This window comes from Echeneis naucrates, chromosome 3 (genome assembly GCF_900963305.1).
Source record: "Echeneis naucrates chromosome 3, fEcheNa1.1, whole genome shotgun sequence".
Lineage (NCBI taxonomy): Eukaryota > Metazoa > Chordata > Actinopteri > Carangiformes > Echeneidae > Echeneis > Echeneis naucrates.
In genome coordinates, this window is record NC_042513.1 from 6,954,610 (window position 1) to 6,973,553 (window position 18,944).

Genomic DNA, 18,944 nt, shown 5'->3' on the forward strand with positions numbered 1-18,944 from the left:
TGTAGTTAAACTAAATTTTAACAGTTTTCAGTTCTATGGTACAATATTGAACAGGAGTCACAAAAGTGCACAAGAGGCATTGGTTCAATAGGAAGGATTATTTTTTGTGTGTTATCCAAGGTTTGGTGATTTATGAACAACAGGGCTAAACAGAGAGAGAACAGTAAGCAAAAAGTCATATTGTGTATATCTGAGCCACACGACAAGATCAAAACATTGATGAAAATATAGACTTATAACATTATTGTATTACCTAGTAAATGTGCAACTGTATGCCACATGTGCCTTTGATTTCAAACGCACCATTTTTCAAGATGAACATCTCAAAAGCAGCAGTGACATCATCCTCCGTTATAAAACATCTGACAGTTTGGTATAGTTTATATATTATTAGGTAACGTGATTTACTTTTCAGATATTAGAAACACTTGTTTGCAGAGATGCACCAAAAAGAAATAAATATTTAAAAGAAAAACCAAGAATCTGACTGGGTTCTAGTGAAAAGGCCCATACCAACTAAATAGTTTCATTGAGGAACATCATCACATTATTCACCCATCAAGCAGCACCAAGTCCCCTCACCCAAAAATAGCCACCACCATAACAAAAACCAGTGTGTAGGAAGCAGATCAACAGCCTTGGAGATGCGTCTTTGTTCTGCAAATGGACAACAATACTATTGCGCACACATTCTTTTAACCACACTACGCTCATGGCAAAAAAAAAAAAAAAAAAAAAAAAAAAAAAAAGAGTTCCTTATTACTTTTGGATGTTTTTGAAGGAAAGCTCCTGAGACTAGAGATTCCCTTTTTGATGCAAATGTTATCAAAAGGACTATTTATTGAACGGAGAGGTGGTGAATTCCTGCTGCAGTCCCTTCTTTGAGGAGTTTTTGTGCAAACACCCGCTATGCCCTTCAAGTTTCTCATCACATCTCATCCCATTTCTATTTCATCTATTTTATCAGTGAGGATCTTTTCTTTTTGTCAGGTTCTCACAAAAATCATGAAGTTATTATGGTGATGGTCAACACTTGGCCAGTCCTCCATGCCAGGTGGATTTGAACTCACCTGGAGGCACTTTGTGTCACTGCTGTTATATAAATATGTATATATAATGTTGTTATATCTATATTTATATATCTGCATATAATCTAATGAGTACAAACTGTCTAACACACCTGAGATAGACGAGAGGCAACAGTGAGGACAGTCTGTACAAAAATTTCTTCTCTAATTCTCTGAGGGGGCCCCAAGGATTAACACTAATTATTACGTGAGTGATACTGGGCAGCATTGTTGTTTCTTGTTCATTTTAGCCCTTTTAAGTACCCTTTTCTTTTCTTCTCTTCTAAGCTCAAACTGCCTGTGTAGAGGTCCTGCAGGCTTCAGAAAAAAAGACAGATTGGCAGAATTTAAGAACCCTCCACCAGCTTTTTAAAAGCAGCCCCCCCCCCAAAAAAAAAAAAGAAAAAACAAAACAAAAAACTGATAAATAAGCTCAAAGTGTGACTCTTGATTTAGTTTCAATGTGCCAGCGCACAAAGTGGAACCATTTGGTGGAATATGCTGGCCTCCTTCCTCTTAATCTGCCAGTCTCCCTCTCCAAAATCATCTTTCTCACATGGTAGTGTTTATTAGAAGCCAAAGCTGATAGTTTCCGAGTGGACATCACCTTGGGGGGGAGTAGGTGCCACATAGTTTCTGTCCTGAAGACAAACTGTAAGGAATCTTTCATACCTCACCTCTGACCCTTTCAGCTCGGTGCCACTTTTCTCAGTTATCAATGCCTAGCTTGGAAAGCCCCTGCCTGACCTCATGCAGCTCATCTATCTTTCCATCCAAAATATCCATGAACTTTTTCAGTTCGGACTTCATGTTGCCCTGCTTTTGGTGACTGTCGTCTATGTCCATCTGAAGACCGTCTATCCTCCCCTCCAGTTCCTTGTTCTTTGTCTCTGCAGCCTGTGGAGGGACATCAGGGAAGAGAATTGTTACCTTGCAGAAAAAAGAGCTGATCTTTCAAAACCTGCATTTCACTTCTGTGGGTGTGTTAAGCAAGTCTGTCAGACAAGCAGGCGTCACGAGTGACACATTAATGCCAAAGATACCAGTAAAGGGAGGGGTTTAAAATAGGAGTGCTAAATAGGTGTTTCGCCTTGCTGCCTGCTTCCAGCTGACTTCTGAAACCTGATCTCCACATGTGTTGCTGCCTTTAAATAGAGGGGAGTAATGACCACAAACAGAGATGGTGTAGGTAGACTTATTTTTTTAAAAGCCTTGTAAAAACATTAAAGCAATGGGGGTTGGGGGGAGGGGGGCTGATTCTGTAGCAACAAAGACATTTCAACCTTTTTTAAAATCTTCTAACATTTCTCTGAAGTGCATGTTTTGCTTACAGGCTTCATGCATAGACAAAGGTATTTGAGAAATCCCATTGTCTGTGCTTCTCCTCCGTTTGGGTAGCTGGTTATATAAACTCCTGTTTGAGCCGGTTCTGCTGTCACTGTCATTCATCCAGCTGGCTATTGCAGAAACAAACCAGACAGTCGAGCTTTGTAGAGAACAAGAACTTCAGGCATGCCACTGTTGGTTTTATTTTCCTCCCTTCCTGGCTTGAAAGGCAGCACATGCATGACAGCTTAAATGATAAAAGCTTGCTCTGAGTCAGACAGTATAGGGCAAGACGAGCAGCATTATCAGTGCTCCTCATGTCAGGCTTGGCACTAATGGGTCAGAGTCAATCACAGAGCCTGGCACTTCTGGTTTTACAGAAAGTCTGAAGAAGAGGTGCTCTTTGGTACATGGAAAATGGGAGGTGATGGGTGTGACTCAATGATGTCAACGGTTTTTGGAAATAGGAGATTCATATACTTAGAGTTAAATCTCAGGGGTAATAAAGCACGGAAATATTGGAATATTAAAACAACAGCAGCTGTTTTTTTGGTCAGCAGAACACAATAAATCTGTATCTGTAGAAAACTAATAAGCTTTGACTGAGATGAAACATGCCTGCATCACAGACGAGGAAACAAAAAAAACCAAAAACTTTTGAAATAGGCACGAATCCCCCCCAGCATTGTACAGGATGGATATTTATTGATAGACAGCAACCATGATGCGTGTTATCGAGACACGTGATGGGAGTGTTTTGTCACCAGCCCTTGGGCAGAGTGATGAATACCTCCATCTGAAAGTGCTGCTTACACCTCAGGAGGCTGTGGATTGCCCTGCTGTGACAGCCCATCATGCCCTCACATGCGCCATAAACTTGAAGTGTACACAGCTCTGTGCTTTTATCCCCTGCTGTAAATCACTCCAGAGGGATATTTGGGGTTTGTGCAATATCTGGGTGCTTTCAATGTACCTGCAGTTTTGCCGTGATGTTCTCGCACTCTGTCATGAGTTGAGGGATTATCTCAGCCTGCTTCCTCAGGTTCTCTAGCTCCTAAAAAAAAGTTTAGAAACGAGAAAAAACACATCAGAATATTCTTTTACTGTTCTATTTATATTGTAAAAAAATATTTAGAAATGGTAAACAATTCAACATAGAATTAGTTAGATTTGGAGTTTGGCCAAATAAACACAAAACTCACAAAATGAGCTTAACCCAATTCAAAATCCGTCTAATGAATGAGTGAGTGCATAAAACTACAGCTCATGTGCTCCATGTTTTCAGTAACTGACAATGTCCCATGCTTAGTGCTAAAGACATTTTTCAGGCTAAAAGACCAAAAAGAGTTTACATTTAGGTTTCCAAGGTGTTAATGTAAATAATTGAGCATATAAATGTATAAATCTATAAAGAAGGGTGCTTACAGCCCAAAGCAGATAAGGACAAATGAAAATAAAAGTGAAAAGGTAGAGGAAAAAAACCCCCAGAGTAGAGTAGAATGACTACTGAAGAAACAGAATCAACTCTTATTTTTCCACCTAAACTCTTACGAGTCCTTTCTCAATGTTTTTTGCTGCTCTAAGAAGGAAAAAAAAAAAAAAAAACACAGCAAACAAGTCCACAGCATGTTATTACTTTAAGAATTTCCACACCATAATAATTGGCCAAGTCTTTGTTGTTACCTGTAGCAGCTTTGTTCTATTGGTTCACAGCCAGCGAGCGCAGGGTCAGCACTTAATAATTCATAAACTCATATTTAATTGGAGGAGTTCAGCATGTGCATTTCTATAAGAGGTGAGTCACTTGACAGATGAGCCTTTGTGGGCTGTCTGCTGTATTGGTGCTCTGCAAACACATGCTTCCTTCTGCACGCCCCTTGGTCAGTGCTCAGAGAAACGATACAGCCCCCAAAAGGATGTAATTTGTTGCTTATAGGCTTTTAAAAATCCCCTCGAATGCTTTGAACAACTTCCTTCCTGTTGTGTAAGACGTATTGCTCTCAAAAGAAAGATTTACATTTTCTATTTACACTCAGGCTGCTGGGTGGAAAACCCAACAAAACATTTACGGCACTGTACCAGATCAGGTATTTATGCAGCATAGCCATAAATGTCACTATTCCCCTGCCATTTATTTAAAATTAAACAGTTATTGGTTCATTTAAAGGACGCACTCTCACTCACAGGTATTTATCATCAATGCAAGCAAGCTTAATGAAGACTGGCACATCAGAAATAAGTCAATCAGAAAATAATTATACCCAATTAATCTTTATTTCTAACAATTTTGTTCAGGAAAAGCTGCAACACATTTTCGTGATTCAAGTTTGTGAAAACCTGCGCTGCCTTTTGTCATGTGAGATTATGGTAAATGTATGGTAACTGGACATTAGTTTGGATAAAACTCACCATGAACTTTTTTTTTTATTTATTTATTTTTTTTTAAATGGCTGCTGGTAATCTGTATATGAATATCATGTAATGAAGAAAACGTTTGTTGATGTTTACTTATTGACAAGGTTAGGTGCATTAGGTGCACACAGCCCTAATATGTGTCTTTGGGCTTTGGGATGTCAGAAGTGCCAGAAATGGCAAAGTATTATTAGACAGACTTGATTTGCTGCACTTCACAGGCCTAGAAGTTGCTTTAAAACCTATGAACCATTTGTGCTTTTGGGCAAACTACAAAATAAATAAATTAATGAAATCGAAGCGGCTTGGCCAGACATATGCTCCACACTTTTGAATAAAAAGAGAATGAAAAATGGAGCATAAATATATCCTGATTTGTGTATGAATTTCCTCTAATGGTAACTGAATTTGGTTGATTGGTCATGTCTTCTGCTTCACGTGGCTCTCTCCCTTTCATTGCATTAATAGGAAGAAACTAGGATGTCACTATATAAAAAGACAGCTATGTCAGTCTGATTGATTTGTCAGACAGAAATAGCATTTAACCAGCACCAAGAAAAGGTGAAAAGACTGTGTGGCCAAGCATTGCTCATCCGCACTTCAAAAAAAAAATAAATAAATAAATAAATAAATTGCCATTAGGCTTCACTGAGCTGACTCCCAGCTAGTTTGGATTATGGATAACTGATCCAGTGAACATAAGTTGATCTCAATAATGGCATTTGTGCCAAAAACTTGAGAAAGAGTCAGTGGATGACTTTATATTATATATTTTTTTTTTATTTATTTATTTATTTTATTTTATTTTTACAGCAGAGCTGATCTGTGACTAAATAGGATAAATTCCTAAGAAAAAATAAGCAGCACAGTGAGATACAACAGTATAAATTGAGAGAAAAGAGTGCAGTTACTGCCTCTTGGTTGGATGCCACCACTAAGCAGTAAAGGTTGCCAATCTCTACTCACGAGTTATAGCACTGACTAATGGTCAGAAGTTTTGCACAACATTGTGATGTCACAGGGACATCCAGATAAAATCATTTGATAATTTCATTGTGTTAACTATTTATCTTGAATTGTGTACGCATAAAAAAATAGACGCACATTTGTCAGACTACAGTGATCAAATTCAAATCAGTTCATCCATGAGTCCAAGTAAATATTTGTGCCAGATGTACTGAAATTCTATTTCTGAGATAAGCTTTTCAGCCATAATGTGATGTCTATACAAAACACCCCAAATCCTAATGCCTCCAGGCACAGTTGTTGATGCCATAGGCACATAAAAAAATAAATCATGAAGGTCCTGCATCTAGCTGTGTGGGTGAAATTAACAAGAACAAAATCATACTAAACCCAATATCCCACAACAAAACCTATCATTTCCTTCCTACTGAGCTATAATCACCTCCTGAGGGAGGGGAGTAGTACCTGAGGAAGAACAAGAGGCAAATTGTGGCTGTGCAGGAAAGGGAGATACAGAAATGTGGGGATCAGGAGAAAAAAAAAAAAAAAAAAAGTAGAACTGAACAAGCAAATGAAGGTAACATCAGTTCAACTATGTTAACTGATGTTACCTTCTAACTACAAAAGCCTTTTTTTTTTTTTTTAACAATGCCCTGTGTCTGCCACCATTGTTTTAGGACAAATCTGATGCTGAAAGTCTCACCTGCTCCTTCTCCTGTAGTTCAGCCTCCAGCTCTTTCACTCGTACACTCAGTTGGGCATTTTTCTGCCTCTCCTGACTGGCTTCATTACATTGAGCTTCAAGTTCTGCAATCTGAGCACATAAAGAAAAGCTTTCACTGTGAAAAGTGGACAGCAGATTTGTAGGCCATATTGCCCTGTTTATCCATTATACATAATGATCATCTGTATTTGTGCAATCCTGTATCTTAAGTGGTGTCATCTTAAAAACTGACACTGCAATTTGGAAGAAAAAAAATTGCTGCATGTTACCAAATTGTAATACTTCAACATCAGCCCAGTTGTAGTAACAACCCAAACTGACTTTGAAACTAAAATTATTATGCTGGACGTGGAGCTCAAACTCTGGTGCAGGGAACATAGAAGCTTATAAAATGTGCAGTCATGTTGTGGCTCAAAGTGAAGAATTGTGGGACACATCTTGAAGTCTTGCTATTTCTTGAAATTATCTCCCCAACTTCAAAAAAAAAAAAAAAACTGGAGGATGCAAAGCTTTTCATCCCAGACAAAGTGTAAACACATTGAATAGCCCAAATCAGACACCAGCCTTTTATTTGCTGATTTTAGCTCTGCTTTTAAAAAGATGCAGTCCCATATTTTAATCAAACAAATAGCGTCCTCTTTTATGTTACTGGATGAGTTTTTATTGTTTGAACGTTTTCAGCAGCCAGAATGCTGCTTTTCATCTTTTACACAAACAGCTGTAGGTCCTCTCAGAAAAACAGCTACCTTGTTAAGTTTTCAAACGACAGTTTTGTCGTCTCTTCCTTTCAGGAGCACCAATTTGATCACGGCAGTGCCCACCCTGAATTTGTCAGGTGGTGTGATGGCAGTTGTCTTGATTTAAATGTGTCAAAAAGAAATGAACTGATAATAGATTTCAGGGAGAGCAGTGCCGATCAGAAAGCCAGCACAATGAGGAGGTACAAATTCCACAGACAAAGTTACTGAGGCACCGTGTTTGACCCACAACTGAAATTCAGCGAGAACACTGACTGCATTATCAAACGAGTGGCCCAAAGAATGCACTTGCTCAGAAAAACTTAGCTGATGTGGTGTCTGCACAAATATTTTATGTACCTTTTATCAAACTTTTATGAAGTCTTAACTTTTTCCTTTATATACTGGTTTTATGGTCTATCTCTAAAAGACAAGAAGTGTCTAAATGAGGTCACCAGGGTGTGCTCGAAGATGACTGGTGGCCAGCATAATGATCTTAGCCGTCTTTGGAGGACGCAAGTGGTCCACAAAGCAAAGAGAATACCATCATTTCCTGATCATGTACTTTGCAATGAATTTGTAATCATGCCCTCTGGTTGGCGTGCCAGTTCGAAAAACTAACCCCTATGCAAATTCTTTCATTCCTTCGGCCACTGGATTGTTAAATGCACAAAAGAATAACCAACTGTGAAGTGCTGACTGTTTGCTGAAGTTCCATTTGACTATGTTCTCACTGGCTGATGTTCATGCTGTTGTGTATTATATTCTATTTATTATATTATTCTATTGAAATAAAGTGCCATTTTTTGGGACTAATAAAAGTACACTGAATCTGAATCTTACAATTTGGTGACGGTTGAACTCATGGCACTATACAGACTGAAGTGAGAGACTACGATAACAAGCATAAAGAATTCATTTTGGGACAGCACCTTTTGCTGTTTGATTATTTGTTTTGGAGGAGGAAACCATGTTTGTAACCTGTCACATGCAAACAGGATCCATGGGCTTGAGTCCATTATTCACTACGCTGTCGGACTGCTTGACTGTATTACCTTTTCCCTGAGTGCGTCACTCTCTTCTTTGCAGACACCAAGTTGTTTCTTACAGCTCTCTACATTAGCTGAAGACTCCTGCAGTGCGTCCACCAGCCTGGCATTATTTTCTCTTAAAGTCTGCAGCTCTGTTTCCCACTTCTTAGCATTGGTGTTGCTGTCAGACAGAAGAGACAGAGAGATCTGAAAGGGGAGTCTTTAGTGGAAGAAACATTCAGACAGGCTAGTGTTGAATTTCTGTGGGCTTGGGTTTAATGAGATGGCACATAATGCTACAAATTCATTTCACTCATGACTATTTCATTAGATTGAATGTAGATCACAATGTCAAGAGGTATTTAGATCCTAAAAAGGAAATAAGAGGGCTCACACCTGCCCAAATATGTACCAACATACATCTCTTCCAACAATAGAGTTTGTTTCTCTCAATGAGGCGTAAACATATTTAGTATGCATCGCTGTCTCCTTCCTGTATGCATGGCTGTGCAAAAGTGTGCTACTCTCCATCAAACATCAGCAGACATGCACATTCTGCAGTTTCCTCTGCAGTTTCACTGCTGTAACACACTGAGGCATGAGAAAATCCCAGAAGTCTTGTGAAGGTATGGAGACTGACCATCAAAGTCATGGAACAACCATGGATTAAACAATGTTTCATGACCATAACCTGGAGCTTGATTTTATATAAAAGATTAATTCACTACTATGAGTGTGTACAGTTGATGTAACATTGTTTTTGTATTCTTCTCAGTCAGCTTGACTTCAGTCATTTTCTAATTATTTCTTAGGATGTTTCACGGAAATACCTTTCTAATATGGTCCCCTATATAGGACGTAGTTTAACTTACTACACAGAAGATATGATTTAACCAAACTGCACATGTTTAGATGGATCAAATATTCTTTATGTTGAAAAACATAACTAGAAAGTAAAGGAAGAGCACTTACACGTAACCTTTATGCTGCATAATTGTATTCCATAGCTGGCGTTTCAGCAACAGCTTTACAACTTAGATTTTCCAGAGCAGTGGATTGTGAAGTCAATAGATAATTTCCTTATACTCAGCTTTTGATCTTCAACTAAAATGTCTTCGGTGTATTAAAAAAAAGAAATTGATCCTGATGTTTTAGAGGCATGTGGATGTATACACACATTAAGAGTCTTAACTGAACAAATAAATAGGCATTCTTTAGTAAAGGTTAATGGAAACATGAGTCTCCAGATTTACCTAACCTGAAGAAAGTACAACTAAGTAAAAATAAAGCACAATAAATTAAATCCTTTCAAAGAAAAAGTGAGAACTCCTTGACCTGAAAAACAAAAAAAAAAAAAAAACAAAAAAAAAAAAAAAAAAAAGAAGAAGAGTCCCCCATTCCATTCATGCACGTTAATTCAATTCTTATTTTCTTGTGTGTGAAGTCAGAACTATGGGCAGGGAAGCTCTCTCTCCCTCCCTCTCTCCCTCCCTCCCTCCATCCATCTCTCTCTCCCTCCCTCCATCTGGAACAATTACATCTGTGAAATTTTGCATATTCAGGCTAAACATACTCTGTGCAGTTTCAGTTCACTCTGAGGCCCTGGTCTTATTTTAATCCCATCTGGATCTAAATCTGGCATTTCATGAAATTACCAATTTATATACTCTGAATCTGGATTATAAAGGCCTGATAACCAAAGGGTAGAGTGGGGCAGCATCACTCTTCACATTTGATCAGAGGATTTCTGAGCTCTTTGAGAAGCTGATGTTATCCTGGCAGCGGAAAAATGAAATGGGAGAACACTCGACCACATTTTGGTCTTGAGATAAGAAAACATAATACATCCTTGAGATCCATCAGAAGCTGCTGTGTTTGCAGCTTTGCCTGACTGTGGTGAGATCATAAGGCATGTGCATGGATAACCATGACTCAGTAAAAACAACTATTTGCATAGTAATGCTAGTTTAGCTATGTGCTCTAGTAAGTGTTTTGACAGACACCTGGAACAACCATGCTCTAAATGTTTTGTTTTTCCCCATTCTGAGCGCACACAGTGACAGAGGAAGCTCATACTGTAACAGTAATGCATTTGCACATGGCACCTTGAACACTACACTGGCTTTGTCAGTAGCCTTTATATTCAAATAAAATACATAGGCATTTTTATCTGTATCGATAAAACATAACCTTACCTTTGTTCTACAGCACTCTTGAGGCGTTCATTCTCATTCTTGAGAAGAGCGGCCTCTGGGCCATGAGAGATTTTTTCATCATCTGTCCCATTAATGCTGGAAGCTTGGTTGGTGGAGGGTGTCTCTCTCCCAGACTCCTGGCATGGGACAATTTGAGACTTGTTATAGTTTAGGGTAGGTTTTAGGTGAAGCTTACCAGGAGCGTTCTGCGTTCTGACCATGAAAAAAAAAAAGGCCTTTTTGGAACATCACTGTAAACAACCTCGACAGGTCAGCTATGACAGCAGAGGGGTGATTAAAAACTGTTGCCAGTATTCATCATGTCATATGGCCCAGCAGCTTTGTGTCTCAGAGCACAGTCTGAACCTGCCATCTGGAGTCAGTGTAGGCAGGAAAAAGACCTCGTGGTCTGTGGTTACTGAGCTGTGACTGCTACATCAACCTCCATAAATGTTGTTGCTGACAGATTACCAGTTTGGGATTATTTGGGTAAAAATTTTAACTTTTTAAATTTTTTAATCACTTATCCCATGTAATTGCTGTGGTGACTACAAGGTAGCAAATTCTAAGGACAACCATTGACCTCTCAATCATGATGATGGCTATTACTATGAATGATATCTGTTGTGCCTGATAATTCTGTTCCACATAAGAGTTACCGATTTGTTAATGTAAACATGTCTAATAAACTCTGAATACTGAATGCAGATTAATCCCATAATACAGTGTTGAATCCTTTAGTGTTGGTGAAAGAAAGAGGACTAAGCTGTCATTTTTATTTCTATTTTTTTGCAGGATTGCTAGGGTTGCAGCAACTATAGATGAAATAGCTGGACACAGAGGTGTTGTACTGGATCAGAATTTCATATAGTATGAAGATATTTACCTGGGAGTGGTTACTGAATGTTTCCACTTTCTCTTGAGATTTGTCCCTTGCTAGCTTGGCTGCTTCTTTTACCTCCTGGAACTTCTCAGCAAACTGAAAATATCAGAGAGAAGTGGAAAACCTGTGATGAGCTGATGAGCTATAAAGTGTGGCTAACCTTCAGTGAATAATAGGGGAAAAAATGGCTATACAATGGTAGCGAGGATTTAGGCATACCCAGGTGTATGTCAGCTCTGTGACTTGTGATTTGATGCTGCTGAAACATTGCCTCTCACCTTTGTCAGTTGCTGCTCTGAAGAGAAGCCCAATCCAAACACAGTATTGGCCCTGCTGTCTGCCCATTGGCCAAACTTCTGTGACGTCTTGGTGAACGTCATGTTGGGTGTGATGGTGCTGTTAATAATTACCTGTTTGGTCAAAACAACTCAATATTAATTTACAGTCTTACTGGATATTAGAGCATGTTCATCTGACACAGCATATTTCCCACGAGCTCATATCTGCTGCTCTGTTTTGAAAATTATGTTTCATCAAGCAAAGAGATTTTTTTTAAATAAGGTGCTCCAGCAGCTGCATTCAAAGCTGAGTAAAACTGTCTGTTCTTTATTATGACACACTGAGAAGTGTGGTGACAAGTGGTATATTTATTTAAAAAAAAAAAAAAAGAACGTTTGACTGCACCATTTCATGTTTAAAAACCTCTCCACAATATAAAACTATTTATTGTTTTATATAAAAAAATGAAAACTGTCAACATAAAGAAATACTTGCTTATAATTATTATTATTTAACTTTAAAAGGAAATACATTATGTAATTCCAACTAATGCTGAACAGCAAGTAGTGACAACTGCAATTCTGTGTGTCTGAGTCTTACACTGTGTCTATCTATCTCTATCTCTCTGTAGCAGCATAAATTCTCAAGTTGTTATGGTCGAGTTGGGTGGTTGGGGGAATGGAAAGTTAAGAGGAATGTCTTTGGGTTATGAGACAGGCCAGGGGACTGGTACCACAACGCCAACAGGAAGATTTGTTCCGAAAAGTAATGTAATGAAACACTGATACAGACTATGTAGTGGTGACTGCTCACCCACTAACATCTAAGTAGTCAAATTACAATGTCCATATTTGCAACAGTACACATTCACCTGTCACAGCTATGCAGTAAATCAGCTGCCAAAAAAAAAAAAACTGTTGCTACAGTCTAAAATTGTAACTGGAGCATGAGACAGTATCAGTAGAAACCAGACTGTACTGATTTGTGTGTTTACTGCATGGCTGTATATACACCCAAACACAATCCTTCATGTACAGCTAGCATGTAATCACGATCAGCTTTAGTGAACTGTGCACAAGCCATCTTTCACTAACAAGACATTTGAACTTAAAGCACACACAAATTACAGACAATTAAGACACAATAGAACAGTTTAATCACAGTGCATCCCATGTTTCATAGCAACATGGCTGTGAAAGCCCCTACAGTATGTCTCCCTGGCTATCTTTTCATTGACTGAAGGGTTAAAAACGCTTAAAGCTTCATTACTGGACACGGACCAAAGAAGAAGAGAATGAATCAACAGAGTGAGCAGATTAGCATGTAACCATATACACTTAGGCATCTGTACCATATTCAATACAAAATAATGGTTATTTCAGACAGGAATAAATACACAAATTTAAGACTCAAGTTTACAGGTTACTGCTGCAACTGCCAATTCAGGCTGCATTCCTGAAACAACGGTTTATAGAAAGAATGACAGTTTACCATGCTGGCAATCTAATTTTAAAATCATCATTTTTTCAAAAGCTTCACTAAAAAACAAAGGTGACCTAATTTCTCTTGAAGAGGAACCTGAGCAAAGCCTGAGCAGCACTTAAGTCTTGTCTAACCCGGGCAAGTGAATATTTAACAAGCTCAACATGCTGGCTCAAAGAAGTGTTTGGATAAGATTAAACTTTTATAATTGCGGTTGAGGAACTGGACAGGCGCTACAGAATAAAACTATATGTAGACACAGACACACAGACATAAAATTAAAATAGAAAAAAAAGGCAAACACACAATCAACTGTTCAAAACTTGAATGTCTTGGAGAAATATATTTAGAATATGCTTAAAAGAAAACCAACAATAATCAGCTGTGTGGTCTTCCGTAACTCTGTAATGGACTCTGGAAGAATTAAGTGTGTGGTTTTAAAAAAAAAAAAAAAAAAAAAAAAAAAAAAAGTGTTAAAACATTAGATAAGCCTGTTTTTTGGGCTGGACCATGTAGTGATGTCAACTGAGAGCTACAGGCTACACCTCTTGTTCAAGGCAGCCACATGACATTTCCTTCTAATAAAGTCTGTTACCTTGTGGAGTCAAACTAAATAAGGACACCACATTTGTGGAAACCAGGTGGAGGTTGTGTCCTGTGCAAGATAGAAAGAAAGGGTTATTCTGTTGCTTCGAAATTTCTTTCTGAGCAATAACCTGTTGAGTAAATATGCCCAAAAGATTAAAAAAAAAAAAAAAGAAAGAAATCAATTGATGTTGAGCAGTAACATTACGTCAGTGAATTACTTTCTAAAAAGGCCATAGTTAAAGCTGATTAAGGTGTGCCCTTTCTCCTCCAGGACTGTAAACTGAATATCTTTATGTATTGGTTGGGGGGGAAAAAAAATAAATAAAAAAATAAAAAAAACACCAACCTGGTATTTAATAAATTATGATAAGCATTTTAAACTATGTTTCCACAATTAACAATTAAGAGACTATATTACACTTTAATATTGTTATACATTTTAAAACAAAGGGGAAAAAAAAAAAAAAAAAAAAAAACTGACACCAAACTTTATTTTCCAGCATTGATCCTGTATTATGGTTGACAGGTACACAATAGAAAACATGAGTTTCAATAGATTAAAAAAAAAAAAATAAAAAAAAAAAAGGAAATCCAACTAATGACCCTTTTACTCTGTCAGCATTGAATCAGAGAGAGTGAGGGAAGGAAAGCAGAGTGACGTTAGCAGCTGTGGTGGGGGTGAACTGGGGCTGCAGATCAAGTGGCACAGGAGATGCAGAGTAATGCTCATCTGGCCAAAAGCATGAGGGTTAGCTAGACGGCTGGAGGATATTTGAGAAATCTCCCTTGGCTGTTTACTTATATGCCCAGTCTGTGGGTTCAGAAAGAAATTTAGAACATAAGAATAGAGGAAGTAACTAGCTGTAATCTCCTGTAAATACCAAAATTATTTAATCAGAGCTGGGGGTGGGGGGAGACACCATCACTGTATGTTGAACAGACAGACTGAAACACATTTTAAGAAAGATAAAAGTGGCCACCATGTGCTCTGAACAAACCAGGCCGCAAAAATGCTGAATTACACATCAAGTAGAAGATGAAGAGATTTTTTTTTTGTTTCTGCCAGCTGCTTCACTGACTTTCATGTCAACCAATATTCAGGATTTCATCCAACATACTGCTCTGCAATCTCTTAGAAGATTTTGCCAAACATCTTCTTTTACTAACCAGCTCACAGTACACAAGCTAAAATGTTAATTCTGGACACTGGCTATGAAGGAAATAGAAAGAAAGAAAGAAGGGAAGAGAAAAAAAAAGTCTGACAAACAGTTAACTGGAAAAGTTGTCATATTGGTAACATTTCATCAAGTACAGCCAGAAATGTCTTCACATTAGTGTCACAGTTCTTGCTACATTATTGCACTAGATGTATGATTTAGATTTAGTGAGAGTTAAAAGTGCTGATAGGCTCCGCTTGCTGTGTTACCATGAGTGGGTTGTCCCAACGTCACATATGGATGAATATAAGCTGACGGTCTGTCATAGCTTGTGAGAACAACAGCACAGACTGTTCTCCTAGACAGACCTGTCTCCCTTGCAGCTAGTGTACAAACTAAAAAAACGTAAACAGTTATTTGATACGACAAAACTTTGCTCATACCAACATTACTTAGACTTACTTAAATTTGCTGGAAACAGATGAAGTGGAAATAAGAGAATATACCTATTCAAATATTGAGGTGATTTTATTGTTTGAATTAGGAGTAGAATAGTCAACCAGAGTGGCTCCACATAACCTCTCTGGGAAGTGAATCTTAGACGAGAATAAATTACTTTAAATGTAAGAATTCCAAAAATACAGATGATTCAAAATTAACTGAATTTCCAATCTCTTACAAAGAACTTGTATCAGATGAGGAATGTGATAAAAATAGGACAAACTATGATAGTTTATCTTCATGGATCAAGGGGCACTTTGTGCTGCAGCTCCATAAATAGCACTTGATGATAACAGATTATAGTCTTGCTACTCTGACTTGTAGCTGTGGGAGGTGAACTAACATAACTTGACTCAACAATGCTGTGCTGGAACAGATGAATGCATTTTCATTTAAAGATGGATCTTACTTCAGACCGTAGAAGCTCTTTATATTTAAGCCAGACATCAGAGAAATGTACTTATTCATACACACACAATACAGTCCCTGACCCAAACCCTAGATACACTTTACAACCACCTCCACCACCAAACATCCATCTGACATCACATTGTCAAAATCTGACCATGGTTTCAAACCAAAAATTGTCAATGCAATATTAGAAAGAGGCATGTACTTGTACAGTACTCATAAAATTGCCACCGATACCACTTTACGGCAGCACGCGGTTTACAGCACTTGACTGCAAGGCGGGAAACGAGGAGTCATGTCAGCAGTGTGCAACTATTTTCAGGTGAATGAGAGCAACAAAAACAAAGCAGAATGTGTATGTGTGGCAGTGCCATGTTTACAGAACTTTTGTTAAATGTCAGTGCTCAGTATATGACAAGGTTTTACTGAAATCTTACAGTATGCGTGGCAGTGCCATGTTTTTACAGGCATTGATGTTCAATGTTCAATTTTGTTAAATTTGTGTTTGTCACAAGTTTCACTGCAGTACAGTCTCCCATGTACAAGAAAAATCATACTGAGGAATATTGTTCAAATAAAAGACAATATCTGTGGAAAAATAAAAAAAATTTCAAAGTAGCTTTATGTGTAATGGTGCAAGTACTCATACACTACTTGTTTTGGGAAAAAGTGACGTTGGTGCATTCCTAACATAAATACAAAGATAAACCTTATTTACTAAGAGATTTTCTTTAGCAATAGTAGTAAATACTTTCACATTTGCACATACTCCACACTAATACAGTCTGAGTAAGGCCCACCCTCCAGCTGTCGGTTGGTAATGCTGGCACTGTACCCCACAGGGTCTTTTCATGGAAAAACACCCAGCTGCAGGGGCATATAACGGTCTGAACAATTGTCAGCCTACTCACTCTCTGAAGCACCTCTGCAGGTATTCTGAGAAATGCAAGCCTGGGCAAGGTGACTGCCACCCAGAAGAGGGAAGCCGCTGCTACAACTCTAGTGGTTTTCACACAGATAAGGGACTCCTATCGCCACAGAAACACATCTTTTCAAGTTAGTGAAGGAACAGGGAGTGAATATGGGATAGTGGCACGTTTATGTGAAATGACAAATCAAAAGAATGGAAATGGAAAATCAGTTTGTTTTTAACCCAAGAATGCTCCCATGTTTTCTACTTAAATCCCTCATTCAGTGGTGAAAAATGTAATAATTAAAAAAAGATCTGGTTAAATAAAAAAAAAAAAAAAAAAAAAAAGATCCGGTTTAAAAAAAAAAAAAAAAAAAGTCAGTGCAGAGAGGTTTTCAATTGAAAGAGGAACGTTATTCTTGGGGAGCAACTACTCAAAAGTCTGTTAAACTGCCGCCTCTTCTGCATTTAAGAGTAAATTAAAATGAAATCAATTTAAATGTAACACAATGATATGTAGCTCTTGGCAGTACATGTTAATTAAGTCTGATTCCAGTCGATATGTGGACTGTACTATTCTGTAGATTGACACACATATGCAAGCCTTGCCAAAAATCACATTATTTTTAGCTGTGATCAATCCATGATGTAATGCATCTAACTTTAAACACAGTTTGTTTTTTTTGTTTGTTTTACAGTGTATGTGTAGTATTTCACTTCATGCTCGTTGAGTGAGTGCAATAAAATCTATTTCATACTTGTTTAGGTTGGCAAAAAAATGTTAACAATTTTAATAATCCATTGATTATTTCAATCATTAAGCACAAATCCTGAGATGATTTTCACTTTCATTGGCTTCACTTTGAAGACCTTTACATTCTTAAAAATTGTTGAGTATTTTTCTTCACTTTCGTAGACATTGCACCATTTTCCAAAAATAATGATCTGAGCAAAATTCACAGAGTAAGTATGCGTGTACACCCGCACGCACAAGCAGACACACACATACCTTGGATCCATCCACGCTGATAATGCGGTAGCTATTACGTGTGCTGTCATAAAAATAGGAGACAGTGACCGCCTGCTTGCTGGCAGGAACCCAGTTCTTCTTGGTGGTTGGGTCAATTTGGAAGACATGGGCCCTGGTGGTGTAGATTGGCTGCTCCCTGAGACAGAGCAGAGACAGAGCAGAGGGTTAATACAAGAGGAGGATCATTGCAGATAAAACACATATGTAACAACAAAAATCAGGATAAAAGCTCTCTGAAGGATGAGCCACCTGTCACAATGATAAACCAAATATACACACTTGAGTTGACTTGAGTTCTTAGATATGAACTGCCGATTGGATACAGCCTGCATTGGGTGCAAGTGGTGATGGTATCATGTTAAGAATGTGATGCAATTTAGGCCACATTATACCAATTATTCATGGTTTGACTCCCATAAATTGATGGCTGGGCAGCACAGCAGCATTGTGGTTAGAGGTTCCAGGCCTTTCTGTGCAGAGTTTGCATGTTCTCCCCATGCCTGCGTGGGTTTCCTCCGGGTACTACGCAAGTGTGAGTGGTTGTTGGTCTCTGTCTGTCTCTGTGTGTTGGCCCTGTGATGGACTGGTGACCTGTCCAGGGTGACCCCACCCTCACCCAGAGTGAGCTGGGATTGGCTCCAGCTACCCCCCGACCCGGAAATGGATAAGTGGTGTAGATGAATGAATGAACTTAATGGCTATGATTTACCTTCCTCTAATGGACATTTCCAGTACGAACATGCCCAGTGTTCAAGTTATTTTTATGACCATGAGCTCAGTGTATTGCAACTCACCACCTTTGAAGCTTATTTGAGATGTAATAGAATGGTTGCTACGAGATGATATCAGGGCATGAATTGAGGCCTTTTTCCAGGTAAAGACCAGTAAAATACACCTAATAATGTGCTCGATGAAGACATGTATGTTCAGGGAATCCTCTTCTCCCTCTTGAAAGCAATCAGCAAACTCTACATGAAGATTAGACACTAACTGTTCATGATCTATATTACCACCGTTTGACACGGAAAGCCCGTTCTAAAGTAGAAAAACCACTTTAGGGTTTGCAGTGAACAGGACTCAGCGGATTGAAATTATCAATGGGAAGTCTTCATTTAAGAGGATGATGGCAGGTATTTTCAATGCTCTTCTCTAAAGTTCCAAGAGGTAGAAACAATGAAGTGAAGTGGCTGTATGCGAGGGCCCCCAACTCAACAACATAATAGAAGATAAACATAGTCCTGGTCA

At 38.3% G+C, this 18,944-nt stretch overlaps 1 protein-coding gene across 3 annotated transcripts in view; it reads right to left on the reverse strand.

Annotated features, from left to right (window-relative positions):
* Positions 1-18,944, reverse strand: part of homer2 (homer scaffold protein 2) — a 27,164-nt gene continuing 8,220 nt past the window's right edge. For all 3 annotated transcript variants that reach the window (XM_029498511.1, XM_029498512.1, XM_029498510.1), the window contains exons 2-9: positions 17,679-17,835; positions 11,620-11,751; positions 11,345-11,437; positions 10,459-10,595; positions 8,288-8,444; positions 6,475-6,585; positions 3,367-3,447; positions 1-1,964 (exon numbers count right to left, since the gene is read on the reverse strand). In XM_029498511.1, coding sequence (XP_029354371.1) covers positions 1,776-1,964; positions 3,367-3,447; positions 6,475-6,585; positions 8,288-8,444; positions 10,459-10,595; positions 11,345-11,437; positions 11,620-11,751; positions 17,679-17,835 — 1,057 coding nt within the window. In that variant the 3' untranslated portion in view covers positions 1-1,775. The remainder of the gene's footprint in view (positions 1,965-3,366; positions 3,448-6,474; positions 6,586-8,287; positions 8,445-10,458; positions 10,596-11,344; positions 11,438-11,619; positions 11,752-17,678; positions 17,836-18,944) is intronic.